This window comes from Sinocyclocheilus rhinocerous, unplaced genomic scaffold (genome assembly GCF_001515625.1).
Source record: "Sinocyclocheilus rhinocerous isolate Xijiao unplaced genomic scaffold, SAMN03320098_v1.1 scaffold1309, whole genome shotgun sequence".
Classification (NCBI taxonomy): domain Eukaryota; kingdom Metazoa; phylum Chordata; class Actinopteri; order Cypriniformes; family Cyprinidae; genus Sinocyclocheilus; species Sinocyclocheilus rhinocerous.
The window spans coordinates 410,319-425,654 of NW_015634493.1; the positions used below are offsets into that span (position 1 = coordinate 410,319).

General features: G+C 42.2%; 1 protein-coding gene across 5 annotated transcripts in view; it reads right to left on the reverse strand.

The window, feature by feature from the left end:
* Window positions 1–6: 6 nt before the first annotated feature.
* The window catches only part of LOC107745698 (transcription factor COE3), a 115,989-nt gene continuing 100,659 nt past the window's right edge, over window positions 7–15,336 (reverse strand). The window contains exons 11-16 of one of the 5 annotated variants that reach the window (XM_016559621.1): window positions 11,395–11,483; window positions 6,793–6,858; window positions 6,356–6,521; window positions 4,459–4,647; window positions 3,674–3,763; window positions 7–745 (exon numbers count right to left, since the gene is read on the reverse strand). In XM_016559621.1, coding sequence (XP_016415107.1) covers window positions 714–745; window positions 3,674–3,763; window positions 4,459–4,647; window positions 6,356–6,521; window positions 6,793–6,858; window positions 11,395–11,483 — 632 coding nt within the window. In that variant the 3' untranslated portion in view covers window positions 7–713. Of the gene's footprint in view, window positions 746–3,673; window positions 3,872–4,446; window positions 4,648–6,355; window positions 6,522–6,792; window positions 6,859–11,394; window positions 11,484–15,336 lie in introns of all 5 variants that reach the window. The other 4 variants (XM_016559620.1, XM_016559619.1, XM_016559623.1 and 1 more) reach the window with 4 other exon arrangements.

The following is a 15,336-nucleotide window of genomic DNA, read 5'->3' on the forward strand; positions in this document are numbered from 1 at the left end:
TTTTTGCAATATCAAAGTTACAACTTCTACCTACAATAAGTTACAAAGTTCATTTCCGCCGAACGAACTGAACGATAAGATCTCCTTTCCCGGTTCCTCGCATCGTTCCTTCTTCCTTGCCTTTCTTTTTGATTTATAAATCATATATCTTATATTATTTCCAGTTTATTGGCTCTGTATATATTGGCCCCCTTTTTATTACCACAATCAAAATTTAAAAAATAAGCAAAACAATAAACAAAAAATAATAATAATAAAAAAGGAAAATGAATTCACATTATGAAGATGTGCAGCGGCAGCACATCAGTGAAAGAGAAACATTCTTACACATTTTTTTTTATCAGTGTTTTCATCAAATGGCATATCCACAATGTTTCTTCCCACACATAGCAAGAACTAGACATAGCCAAGATTAAACCAGAAATGTTTATACAAAATAGGTACGTTTTGTTATTTTTTTTTTTTTCCCCTTCGAGATCGTGAAAATATGACAAGAGATTCAGTCAATAAAATGAAATTGTTCATGACGAAGTCGCTTGCATGTCAATTTCGAATAAACTCTTTGAAACAAAGTGTCTTTTTCCTCTGAATAACAGAATTAGTTGCTGATTAACTTCATGACGAATGACGACTTCGAGGAGGATCCTCCGTATAACGTACTACGCTTCGTCCCAGTGAGGAGGCGGCTGCTTTACAAGGGAAGGGAGTGCAATTTACATGGGTGGGACCACCAGTCCGGACATAGCTGAAAGAGAAAGAGAAACAATTTTAGCACGGGAGGTCTCGAGACGCCGCACAGAAGACAAAAAGGAACACAGCAGTAAGTATGTCACTCGCATTTCACAAAATACTCGACTCGAAAGGCGCTGGGGATGTTTGTAAAATGGAGGCTGTTGCTGTCGGGGACCGACGGGGGAGGGTTGGGAGTGATTGAGTGAAATGTGCTTCACCAACAAGACGTGCTGGAAAGACTTCACTTTTTGAAAGAGGAGCTTTCTGACATTTTGAGGAGAAAGCATCCTGGCTCCCACATGTGTGATATTTCTCTTAGCGTTTTGTTAATGGCAAACAGTGGGCCAGACTCCCAGGAGAGGGTCCCTGCTGACAGCCGTGAAACAACACGGTCACTTCTGCTAACGTCACGTAGACCCGCGGTCTCCCCTCCTCAGTCAGCAACCAGACACCCCTCGGCTTTGCCCAAATTGAAATCTTCGCCCCGCTCCCTCCTGCCATTACCAGAGCCGAGTGGATGCTGGAAAACCATTTGCATTCTCCTGTCAGCCCGTATTCCCACCCCCCAATCTCTCCTTATTGTGACATCTAAAGAAGGCCGGACTAGGTCGTCGTACGCCCACTTCTCGGGCCGCCTGAATGCAGAGATTGATGTACTCGCTCATTTCCGCAATTAGGTGTCTAGTGAAGTGCCAGGGGAGGGCAAATGGGAAGAAAGCTCTTTTGCCGCTTTCGACTTATTTGTAGAGTCATGCTTGGAGTGCTTTTAAGTTTGCCAAGGCATCTGATGTTGTGGCATTCCTCATTAATTTCTGCAAACCACATATTAATAAGTAGATGCATGTAGCGGCATGAACTTTAATTTCTCAGTTCATTAGGTCTAACATTATTAATCTCGCTTGCACACGCTATGGCTAAAACATGTTTTCAAAGCAAACAACTGGGCCTTGACGAAGAGCAAATACGAGCGCACTAAACAGCCAGAGTAAGTCTTTAATTTGCCGAACGATGCCGCCCTGCCGAGAATACGGTGAGCTCCTTCCCTCTCGCTCTTTCTTCTTATAATCACATTCAACCTGGGTTATAATCACTTCTTCTGCAGTTAAGTTCCTCTCTGGCGATGTTATTCGATGTTGGATGAGCGAGCACGGCGAGGCGTTAACATTTCTGCCCTTTTGAATCCATCGTTCGTGCTACTATTGTAGGAAACATGCATTTTTAACACACTACAGTATTTAGAGGACGACAGGGTTGTGTACCGCCAGTGTAACGAGAATGTGGCATACGTTGAGCTCAGTTTGAATGCAAAAGAGCCAGTGAATAATGGAGTAGTTGAGTCGATTTTATTTGTGCAAGATGTTTCCAAATTATAGCGATCCCAGCCACTCGAGTATGAAATCTCATGAGACACTTAACTTTGCTTAATCATTAATGAAAGATAAATAAATCAATAAACACACCCACACATGCACATGCATTCTACATGCCCGCATGCATAATGCGTTCTTGCACTTATCCGACCACTCATCCGTCCATCCATCCGCCCATCCACGCGCAAATGCATAATTGAAGCGGGCGGGAGGCCGTGTTTGTTAAGCGGCGGTGGGGATGGCGGATGGGTGGCGTCTGGGTACCAGAGTGCAATAATGCGACCCAACAGGTGAGGCAACTGCGGGGCGTTCTAAAAGCAGGGTGTCGGCTCTCACCTTGAAGTCCATTGCCATTTGCACTGGTGCAAGAAGGAGGTGGAGATGCTTGGGGCCTGACAACTGGAGCAAAGGCGCTTTTTTGTTTCACTGCAGAGATGACATTGGCAGGTGAGAATGAGAAAATGCCGTGTGTACTGCTACAGTTTGAAGAGAGGCTGACCGAAGAGGCTGCCATGGTAGGGCTCGACGGAACTACTGCAACAAAGCAGACATAGTCACCACTCAGAGAGAGTTCACTTCTTACAGACGAAGAGTCAAGAGAGCCGGGCCTCGCCTCCTTTTCAAATCATATTCATGGAATGAAAACAAATCAGGGAGAAATGGTCATGAGGATATGGGGAAAATTTGGGTTGCGGGTCTTTTTTGGGGGGACCAAAACAAACAATAATTTCTCAGTTCATTAGGTCTAACATTATTAATCTCGCTTGCACACGCTATGGCTAAAACATGTTTTCAAAGCAAACAACTGGGCCTTGACGAAGAGCAAATACGAGCGCACTAAACAGCCAGAGTAAGTCTTTAATTTGCCGAACGATGCCGCCCTGCCGAGAATACCGTGAGCTCTTTCCCTCTCGCTCTTTCTTCTTATAATCACATTCAACCTGGGTTATAATCACTTCTTCTGCAGTTAAGTTCCTCTCTGGCGATGTTATTCGATGTTGGATGAGCGAGCACGGCGAGGCGTTAACATTTCTGCCCTTTTGAATCCATCGTTCGTGCTACTATTGTAGGAAACATGCATTTTTAACACACTACAGTATTTAGAGGACGACAGGGTTGTGTACCGCCAGTGTAACGAGAATGTGGCATACGTTGAGCTCAGTTTGAATGCAAAAGAGCCAGTGAATAATGGAGTAGTTGAGTCGATTTTATTTGTGCAAGATGTTTCCAAATTATAGCGATCCCAGCCACTCGAGTATGAAATCTCATGAGACACTTAACTTTGCTTAATCATTAATGAAAGATAAATAAATCAATAAACACACCCACACATGCACATGCATTCTACATGCCCGCATGCATAATGCGTTCTTGCACTTATCCGACCACTCATCCGTCCATCCATCCGCCCATCCACGCGCAAATGCATAATTGAAGCGGGCGGGAGGCCGTGTTTGTTAAGCGGCGGTGGGGATGGCGGATGGGTGGCGTCTGGGTACCAGAGTGCAATAATGCGACCCAACAGGTGAGGCAACTGCGGGGCGTTCTAAAAGCAGGGTGTCGGCTCTCACCTTGAAGTCCATTGCCATTTGCACTGGTGCAAGAAGGAGGTGGAGATGCTTGGGGCCTGACAACTGGAGCAAAGGCGCTTTTTTGTTTCACTGCAGAGATGACATTGGCAGGTGAGAATGAGAAAATGCCGTGTGTACTGCTACAGTTTGAAGAGAGGCTGACCGAAGAGGCTGCCATGGTAGGGCTCGACGGAACTACTGCAACAAAGCAGACATAGTCACCACTCAGAGAGAGTTCACTTCTTACAGACGAAGAGTCAAGAGAGCCGGGCCTCGCCTCCTTTTCAAATCATATTCATGGAATGAAAACAAATCAGGGAGAAATGGTCATGAGGATATGGGGAAAATTTGGGTTGCGGGTCTTTTTTGGGGGGACCAAAACAAACAAGCAAATCATCAGGTAAATGGAGTTGGAATGGGATATGAGATGTCCTGCCTTGGCCACTTTCTGGATAATAGGCGTTCTTATCGACTCTGACTGGGTCATTTTGCCGAAAACATTTGTTTTTTTAAAGATTTTGAGTGCTGTTTTGCTGGCCTGCTTTATAATTGCAATTGGATTTGCTTTTCAATCGGCTGCTTTGATTGGTCGGATTTGCTAAATGTCTCGGTTGTTCAGCCTCCAGAGTCACCCCTCCTTTTATCCAGTAGCACACATTCCCAAAAGATAACAAAACAAACCAACAAACAACCAACAGAACGACAACAGAGGAGTGTCAAAAGGAAAGGGAAGCACAGGTGGAGGACAGAGAGAGCGGGGGGCTCGTCATTACCTTGATACTTACTGCCGTAGGGAGAGTTTGCAGAGGAACCGTTCAAGAAGCCCGGTGAACTGGGCACGCCCAAGTTGGGCATTCCCGTGTTGCCATAGCCGTTCATGCTGTTGCTGACGGTGTTGTAGTTGGACTGCTGCGGGGTGCTGCTGGGCACGTAACCGCGAGGCGACACGCTGCTCGTGTTGCGACTGTAGCCCACTGCGGACAGAAAGACAAGGGTCAAAATCTGCCACAATTTTCGCAATCTACATAATTCTTGAGATAGGTGCCACAATTTTCGCAATCTACATAATTCTTGAGATAGGTGCCATCACCTGTTTCAATGTTTTTTAAGGCTATTTATTAGCATATACATACATATCAAATGTAAATTATTTGAAAATAGTTCCTATAGTCATGCCACGCCTTCGGAATTTTTTGTAAGATTTTTTTTTCCTGAACGATTTGCACAGTAATACATTCTGCTTGTTTCATGAGTATGGCCCAATGTGCTAAATTCACCTCCATGTATGAAAGGAGGATATTCAGCATCCTAGCGTGTATTCCGGTGTGATTTTTCCCTGTCCTGACCTGAGTGGAGGCAACAATGGAACAGGTGTAAACCTATTATTGGTACACTGGCTAAATGCAGTCTGTGAGATAGCGTTGCGTGTCCTGGCAGGCTTGCAGCGGAGAGATGGGGACAGGGTCAGACACCTCCTGGGATCTATGCTATACACAGCCAGGAAAGATAAAGCTGCAGCCGGCCTGTGCCATGATTCATGCTGCTAGCAGCTCGCTAATGTTCGCTAATCGTTGCAAGCATTTTTGTCTAGAAACGTATATAACTCATTTTGATATTCGCAGATGAATAACTAAAGTGGTTAGTAGGTTCTCCTGCCTGGCTGTGCTGGTTAGGCTGTCGTGTTGGATAGTTTTTCAGAAGCTTTGGTGGTTATCTCTCAGACTGACAAGCCTCCAGTTTGGCCAGCAAACCACCTTATTCTGGATTAAGCTTTTTTCTGCAGGGTTCATTGTAATCTACATGCTAATCTTCATGCCACATACCTTGTGAGGTCTCTGAGACGTTGACGGCGAGCTGACCGCCGAAAGAGTTGACTCCCATCATTCCGCCGTGAGAGGCCGTGTTGGCGAGGGACGGGATCTGGTTGTGGTTACGTGGGACGCTGTACAGAGCCTCTGCGATATCTGCGGCCCTCTTCAGGATGATCTCCTACCACACAGAAATAGAGAAAGGAGAGTTATCAGTACGTTCTCAAAGGAACTTGAGGCCAGAGATCTGAAATGATTATACACTTATGTGTAAATGCATGTAAAACATTTATATAAAATGGCATGTAAATTAAAGCAATCAAAATACTTAAGAGTAAATAAAAAAAAAAATGTCTTCTTGTGTTTGGACCGCTCTGTAGAATATATTCCAGAAGTGCACCTTTTAGGGCCAAGTTCAAGGTTATCCTCCCATTTAAATAAGCCTGTATATGGTTGTGTGAGTGTGTTTTGAGTGATTAACTTGTCACTTTGCACCAAGAGCCGCAGCCAGCAATTATATTGCGAAAAAGCAGAAGAAGAAGAAGAAGAAAACACAAGCTTTCACCCGGCTACAGTACAAAGGCCCCAGCTAGCTTTGAAACATACAGGAATGTAGCAAAAGGAGACAAATGCTGACTTAATTACAGCCACCGTGCAAAGGAAGAGAAAAGGTGCTTCATTAGCAGTAGTTTGTACCTGGTTGTTGTGTGGCATCCCGTACAGCGCTTCCACAAGGTCAGCGGCTCTCTTTAGCAACACCTCCTGCAATATACACCCAGAATGCAACATAATCAGTCATATAGACACCATCAGCCAGTACATTTTTTTCTGCAGGGTTCATTGTAATCTACATGCTAATCTTCATGCCACATACCTTGTGAGGTCTCTGAGACGTTGACGGCGAGCTGACCGCCGAAAGAGTTGACTCCCATCATTCCGCCGTGAGAGGCCGTGTTGGCGAGGGACGGGATCTGGTTGTGGTTACGTGGGACGCTGTACAGAGCCTCTGCGATATCTGCGGCCCTCTTCAGGATGATCTCCTACCACACAGAAATAGAGAAAGGAGAGTTATCAGTACGTTCTCAAAGGAACTTGAGGCCAGAGATCTGAAATGATTATACACTTATGTGTAAATGCATGTAAAACATTTATATAAAATGGCATGTAAATTAAAGCAATCAAAATACTTAAGAGTAAATAAAAAAAAAAATGTCTTCTTGTGTTTCATGAATGAGTACAATTGGCATACATTTTGGCACTTTATATATACATATATATATATATATATATATATATAGCAGTAGTTTGTACCTGGTTGTTGTGTGGCATCCCGTACAGCGCTTCCACAAGGTCAGCGGCTCTCTTTAGCAACACCTCCTGCAATATACACCCAGAATGCAACATAATCAGTCATATAGACACCATCAGCCAGTACATTGCACATGAACAATACGCGTGCATGTGGATCCGGGTACATTATAAGCTCTTTATCTCTGGTTGGGAAAAAATACAGAAGCTGACGAGTGGAAATAAAACATTTTTAATTATATATTATCAAATGCATTCTTTTATGTCTTAGTCACATTTCATTTGACTTAGTTAAACTAGTGAAGCGGTGTGTAACTTAAGCTAAATGAGTCAACATAAGGACTTGCATTTCAACGACGTGGCCTTGTGGGTATTAAACAAACAAACACTAGCACGCCGCACCGAGTCAAACACAGACGCCACGTTCGCCTGCTAATTCTGCGCACTTTAGCTCAGGAGAACAATGAGTCATTTTCCATATCTTAATTAAACTGGCAGAGTCCTCAAAGACAACATCTCACCCCTAATTCATGCCCCAAATTTGCAGAAGAGTTCAATGCCCATTCCTCTTTCTTCAGGACAATAAAGTGAATTAGCTCGGGTTAATCTAGTTCTTTCATAATGACATTAGGAAATTTTTCAATTAACCCTCTTTCTCTGGCTGTTGTAAAGGACTTCATAAACGACTTCCCCTCCAGAGTGGGCTGAGAGGCTGTGCCCTGGGACACGGACGTCGGGAACTCTCGCTTATCCCCATCTGCAAGCTTTCCCCCGACTTATAACACAACAAGGATTAACCCGCCGCTTATTTTCCCTTCAAAAATTACACCTAAGCTGCCAACGAGGTGTGTGCGGCAGGATCTCCAAAGCGTTTTGCATGGGCTGCCGCTTGTTTTTCTCTTCCAAGAGCTACTTTTTGGGAATTTTTATAATATTGTTGTTGCATTTTAGCATGTCTTGAACTTGCTGACTTACTTTTTATCGATTTGCAGGTGACGTTTGAGTGTAACCACGGCGTTGTCCTTGTGAGTGCAAAGCCCGGAGCGCCTTCATCACGGCTTGATGGCTATTTCATTCCCATGCACAAGCGCCATGTTGGATTCATATTTATCAAGATTAATCACAGGCCCGTGCGTTTTATAGAGACACACTCCAAACCTGAGCCTAACCGGATGACTGCTTCTTCAAATGGGCATTTACCTTGGAAATTGGGGGCTGCGTTTCATGTTACATGCGTCTAGTTTGCATACAAATAAAGAATCACACTTGTCATTCAGCAGGTAGTGTCAATGAAAGGCCCAGCTGTCTTAGTCCGGCTCTCGGCTCTCTCTAAGCAAGATTAAGTGTTTTTCTGAGCCGCTAATAATTACTCATCATATCACAAGACGTCTTACATGCCTCCCAATTTCACCTGACGATTATCGCAATTAACGTCGCTGAAACCTCACCGCAGCCGACACCTACTTGAACTTCTCGTCCATATGGCGGCCGAGAGGAGGAGGAGACGTAAGGATAGTTTAAGAAAATGATGCATACTCTCAACTCTAATCTGTCATTTGCCATGAGGTGTGTTTCCTAATGAACCGGATTTTGCAGCGCGCATTGAAGTGGGAGTCTATGCGTGTCAAACGCGCCGGCCAATCGGCGAAGGAGGCTGTGAATGAGTATGTTATGTTCCAGCATGCCCCTCTCATCTTCGCGGCCTCATGCTGAGAATATGATTAGCGGTGAGCGGTGTTCGAAAAGCATTTCCATGTAAATTTCAGAGCGGCGGCATTAAGTGTAATTGACTCCTCTTCTTTTTCCACATCGAGACGAGATTCCAGGTTAGACCGGGAACTATTTAAGCCCGAAACGATCCCAGGGCTTGTTTCAAGACTCCAGGTTAGACTGGGAACTATTTAAGCCTGAAACGATCCCAGGGCTTGTTTCGTGACAAATGCGAGGGCTTATTATTACAAGAGCTCATTGTTCCGCTGGTGGACGAGAATCGTTTAAATGGAAAACTTGTTATTATCACTCTTGAATATCGTGAGTGGTATATATCCCCACTGTTAAAGAAGCCAAGTGAGGTGAGGGGCTGGAGGTGCTAATATCATTATAAAAGTGTAAAGCAATTATTCTGTTAGTTCTTGCCTGAGGTGATGAACACATTGAGAAGTGCGGGACCAATACGTGTAGCCACCTCGCTACAGACAGAAGATGAATTTTAATGCATGGGTAATTGCTCAACATGAATGCATTTCTAATCATTTTTCTTGGATATTAGATTGAACGGGAAGCGGAATAGATTGGTGTTTGCGAGCTGAAACAGGACGCAAAGAGGCTAATGGAACCGATGAATGTGAGAATACGGCCGACAGGTTACTACTATATGATTCACAATAAAGATTATTTGATGGCACGTAAAGCGATTGTATAGAGTCTGATCAGATTTTCATTCCAGTGTTTGTCTCATCCTTATATCGAGACAAATGGATGACACTGATTTCAAACAAGGACTTAAAAGAAAGAGGATTGGAAGGTCCCTTTAGCAATCTCCTGTCTCATCACATGAGTGACTTCACATATTGCTTTTTACTCTCTCTTGCCGTCTTCGTATATAAATGCGTTCATTGGACGCCCCTCCACTTGGATCGAGCAGCAAATTTTGATTTGATCTAAAATTAGGGAGGTAAACTGCAATTCCGAGCAACTTGTAGTATGAATATGTTAGGGATTTCAAAAGTATTGGTACAATAAGAAAGCAAAATAATTGAGAAATACTTGAATTTGTAATGTTAATATTTAGCAGTTGCATGTCCAAAGTAATAAATGCACGCCATATTGGCTTTCTGTCCAGCTACGATTTCCCATCAGACCTTGTGCATTGTAGATCCCTGCCTGAAAAGGAGGAAGGAAAAGGAAGAAAAAAAAAACATCCAGGAATCGATATCAGGGGCATATTATCAACTCTACAGCGGAGACGAGCGGGCGAGCACGAGTGTGACGGCTTTACCTTATTGCTAACACACTGTGTACGTCCCTCCCCCCGAAACCTCTTATTACAGCGGTCTGTCTCCTGCCCGTAACATCTAATGCAGCCGCTCCTCCCAGACGCTCTGCCTCTTATTGAGAATATGTGTAAGGGTCAATTGCTGCTTTGCGTGGAGCTGGCTTTGACCCTCGAACGCGATAGAGGTGCAGACGGCTGCGGTAACTATGATGAATCACTTGGCACTTTCATTTACATGCTGCTGAACTCACATTTGGGTCCATTAGAGGCCAAAATCAAATATTTATGTTGTTTATTGGAACTGCTCTGGTGTGATGTCCCTGTGATGAGGGTTTACCTGAATTTGAGATGAGTGAAATTGCATGCACTTGAGGAAAAAAAAAAAAAATTCTGTTATTTTTTTGTTACTGATGCTGATTTCTCTTCTTTTAATAAAATATGCAATAACAAAAAAATACAATGACAACAAAAATAAAGTAAAGTAAATAAATACATTTAATATATTTTTCCAGCTTCAGAAGTGCTCAAGCAGAGTGGCTTTATTTATTTTTTTATTATTATTATTATTTATTTTTATTTTTTATTTTTTTGATAATGGATAGTTTAAAGCATTTACTGGAATGAGATTTCCTGTCCAGATATTGGCCTCCACAGAGACAGAGAGCCAAGTGTAATTGAAACACATCATGTGGCGCAGGGCAAAGTCTTATGGGTTCTTAGTTTGGTGTGTATCCGCGGGACGCTAGCGCTGAGACAACGCCATTCCAGAGCTGTTCAGAGGAAGTTAATGATAGCAGCTGCTCCCATGCTGTGCTTTAATAGATATTTGTATGATATCTGTTATTAGGCCTCCGTGGTGGTCAGCTCGTGCCGAGCACCCACGAACAGGGTACAAAATAATCTCTTAACATATTATTAAGAAAAGCCCTCGGCGCTGCGCCGCTCTCAGATGGGAAATTAGCACGTTTTCTATTAGCCGGGCACAAGTCATAGATTCTATCAAAGCTAAATGAGCAAAAAAAAAAGAGGGACAAATCAAAGAATAGGAAATAGAAAAGGTCCGACAGGCATGCTTTGTCTTTCATGTCACACATCAAAACAACAGAACTGTGATACGTGTCGACCACATGGGAACTGCAGGCAAACTGCATGGTTTGTGGAATTTAAGTGGGGAAAAAAACAAATAAATGAAGCTAAAAAGCCCAGAGAGAGGGCTTGCCCATATTAACGTGCGCAAAACTCATTTATTAACCTGCTAAGACAAGGACTTTTAACGGAAAGCTCTGTAAACAAAAGATTAAACTGGATCTAGATTTGGAAAATGAAAGGAAAACAAGACCAAAATAATCACACATCTGAAAAAGGCCTCTGCTTAGATTACAATCGCCACTGCCTACTGGGGTGGAAAAATACTTAATTGAACCATTTCGACGTGCCGAAAGTTTGCGCGATTCCAGCGGAATCCAAACACGCCGGATTGCATAGTGATGACTTGCCAAAAGTGATTGCATTCGCTTGCTCATCTAGCCAGTGAATTGTTTCCCGTTTTGACAATTCTATGAGAAATAGCTCTTTCACACACACGCACACACAAACACAGAATCACTAACCTTGGGCAACCTCTCAGGATCACCTGGATGTCTGGGAATGACCTTCTGCAGTCTCTGGAAGCCATAGTCAATAGTTGGTTCGTTCAAAGCTAAACCGCAAAACAAGAAAACGCCATCAGTTAGCATCCTGCGCAGGCAAAACAAATGAACAGATTTGTGTTTTCATCATAAATGTTATTACATTCGCTCTTGAGAATGTATGCACCCATTATGCATTTTATTCCAGATAGGTCTGAGCATTTGAATAAAAGGTAATAACATGCTGTGCAATACTCCGTCAGAGTCACATCTATCACCTCTCCTATTTGGAAGAACGAGGCCTATAATTGATCAGATAAATTTGAAGGAGTTAGCGGATACATTATGAATGAAACAGGCAGGCTCATACAAACTCTCACACACACACTCGATTGCGACTGTCAACCCTGTGAAGTCTGCATCAGTCCTGCTTCCTGAAGCACCCGCTGGATTTATGGGCAACGGGCAATGATGACATATGTCTGGCTATTGCGCCCCTTCAGATTTATCCCTCTTTCTCGCACTCTCTCTGCCATCGTGCGCTAAAGCAAAGCAGGCAGGAGGAACACTTCATCTTATGGAGCTTTAATAATCTGTGAATGGTTGACTACAAACTGATGTAGGGCGCTATCATTTCACAGCTGTGCCGGGGCTGGCCTCATGAAATTGCTGGCCACAAATAGTAATTAATCTTTTCTTTCACACACACACACATGCAGCACACACACCTTCCCTCCCTCTCAAATTGGAATTTTGAGTATGAAGTGCCCCGGTTATAAATCAGACAGAGCTGCTCCGTATACAAGTGCATGAATCATAATCTCAACTTCCCGCTACCGCATGCATTGTGTTTAACAAGCTTTAGAAGAGTGCATGGAGGTCTATTACGGTCACACTAGACTTTAAGCATGGGAAGTTATTTTCAACAAATATGAAATAGGTTGCACTCTAGGAAGTTTTTTTTTTGCATTAAATATGTTTACATTTTTGAAGAAAAAGTGAGCAAAAAATAGTCAACACAATGCTAACATTGTTTAGGTGGTTGTCAAAGTGTTGCGATGCAGATGGCTTTTAAAGTTGACATAAAAAAAAAAACGTATCACTTATAAGCTTGTAAGCACAACCTTAATTAATAAGATAAATGACTTGCAGTATCCTCGTCCATAACACAAACGTGAGTGTAAAAGTGTGAAATTTCTGTCACTAACATCAACAAACAGAAATGCACAAATAATAATTATTGATTTCAAACAGGTTTCCTGAACACTAATCTGCCACTGGCCAGACATAGAGATAGCCCCGCCCCCAAATGCATACCATTGGTTGAGTGGAACATAAAAATGATACAGAAGGAAGAAAAGATCACAAGAGGAAAGCAAGCAGAACATCAGCATAAAAATATTATCAGACATGAATGTAGATGTCGTCGTCAGTGATGAGGCCGTATGAATCAATGTGCTTTTTCTTTTGAGAGATCAAATCTGTCTGTTCCCCTTATTCAGCACGCGGTTTGCCGCTGAACTCTGCTCTGATGGAAACGGGGAGAAACACAAGAACGAACTAAAGCAGAGAATGAGAGATGACAGCCTGAGAGGAGAAGATGAGCATATTAGACAGGAACTTCCTAGAAATAATTGGGTGACTTTATGATGAAGTGCTACAATTACATCTAAGTGTAGTAGGGGGCGGCAATCCAATCAATCCGATCTGATCAATATCAAGACGGCGCTTATGTTTTGGTACACACGTATGCGTGTCATCATGTGACAGCGGTGATGCTATTTGACATGCCATCTTGCATGGATGAAGACAAAGTAGCGTGCAGGAATCCGAAGTAAGATGTCGGCTTGTTAATAAAGCATTGATCGGGTGTATTGATTTTACATGACATGGCTTTCACAAGGATGTAGCTCTCTCACGCACACCTTCACCTCCCCCTTTCCTTCTCCTCTCGCCTGTCGTTCCTAGACGGACACCCTCCACCTCTCCGAGATGTAAATGTTTGTATTAGCACTTCATTATGCCTGAATTTGCCCATATGAGGGTATCCATCATTTTGGCCCATTTTTTTATGTCTGGAGCCTGGAACTACACAAATGAATCATGCACTTTGACACTAGCCCTTCAGGATGTGTATTTGCCCTGGGTCACATAATAAAAGTACCCGGTGACATTAAATATGGCCCAAAAGTGGGCAGATTTAGAGCCGTTCTGATGGCATCCTCTGAGATCCTCCACCTCAAACACACCAGGAATTATTAACTACAGCTAGGTGAAAAACACACTGATTTATATGGGAACCACAATTTCTTGTAAAATACCATAGCATAATTGCAAAAGCATTGATTTTAGCCATATAGTGTGTCATAAAAAAATAATAACATTTTAGCAAAATACCATAACTAAAAATAATAAAATTCTAGCAAAATACTATAATATAACTATAATACAACTGATTGGCAATAAATAAATAAATAAACAGACCGTAAATGTCAATCACAGTATCTAGAAAAATATCATAGTATAAATGCAATACAACTTGATATAAGCAAATTAGTTATTTTTTAAAATTATCTTAAATTTTATCTTTAAAATGTATATTTTAAAATACCATAACATAAACAAAATGACATATTAAATTTGTATTAAATAATAATATAATAAATAAATCAATAAATCAATTAAAAAAAGAAATTCATATTTTCTAGCAAAATACCATAACTACAATAAAACTTTGATTAGTATAAATAAATAAATAAATAAATAAATAAATAAATAAGTCATACAAATTCATATAAAATCATAGTATCTACCAAAAAAACCCCAAAAAAATCAGAAAATGAAAATTAATTTACTAATTAATTAAAATTAATCCTTAAAAAAAAATCCCCCCAGTAGCAACAACATCTACATTTTGCATTGCTAGGGTTTTCTGGGTGGTTGTTAGGTGGTTACTTACTGATCCAAGTAATAAAACATCAACCCTGAAAATATTCTGATCTCTAGATATGGCTCAATGTAAATCTATTGGATTTTTTACACCCATTTTATCACCCACCAAGTGAAAACCAAAAGCCTGATCACTTTGTGTAAAGTAATACACGATTTAAGGTTTCTGTAGCACAAATGGTGCACTTAGCAAACATCACTAATAATTCTAGTAGCCATGTTATGTTTTGTGGAAACTGTGGTTACCATGCTAAAAAAAAATTATAAGGGGAGTACTGCTGCGATTACGAACACATAAAATTGATAAAAATGACAGAGAAGTGAATGGAAGGAGAAACAGATGTGGTTTTGGTGTGTGTGTGGGAAGGGGGGTATTAGTGCTACTGGGCCAGCTGGGAAATATGGAGAACAGATTGAGTTTAAATCCAGACAGACTCCTTGCAAGCATCTTGCTTCTCCTGCACTCTCACGTCGTTGAAGAATAAAACTATTTTTCTCGTTCACAACCTACACACTCTCTATCTCTATATCTTTCAGCCCAGGCCTGAGGCTAAGCCCCTCCCACTGGCCTTTGAGCCGGCCCCCCAGCCTCGGGCCCGGCAAATCAATAGCACTTTCCTGTTTTAGAGCTGGGTAATTATGAGGTGGGGAGAGTAGGTGACCTTTCACCTGTTCCGTATTACTTTGCTGATATTAAGATAAATTGCCCGATTTTGGGTAAACATATGCTGCAATTCAGGCTGTCAGCGCCGGTTTGCTCAGGGATAATTTGTATTGATCTCTCCGTTTCTTCCCAATTCTGCTTACTGACCTCACGGATAATGAGAGAGAGAGAGAGAGTGTAAGTGCTGGATATGGCTGTAGTCACCACTGCTTTTCACCGCATGTGTGTGTGTGTGTGTGTGTGTGTGTGTGTGTGTGTGTGTGTGAGTATCTGGAAGCCTGGTGTATGTCAGGGCAGAGTGTTTTGCTTAC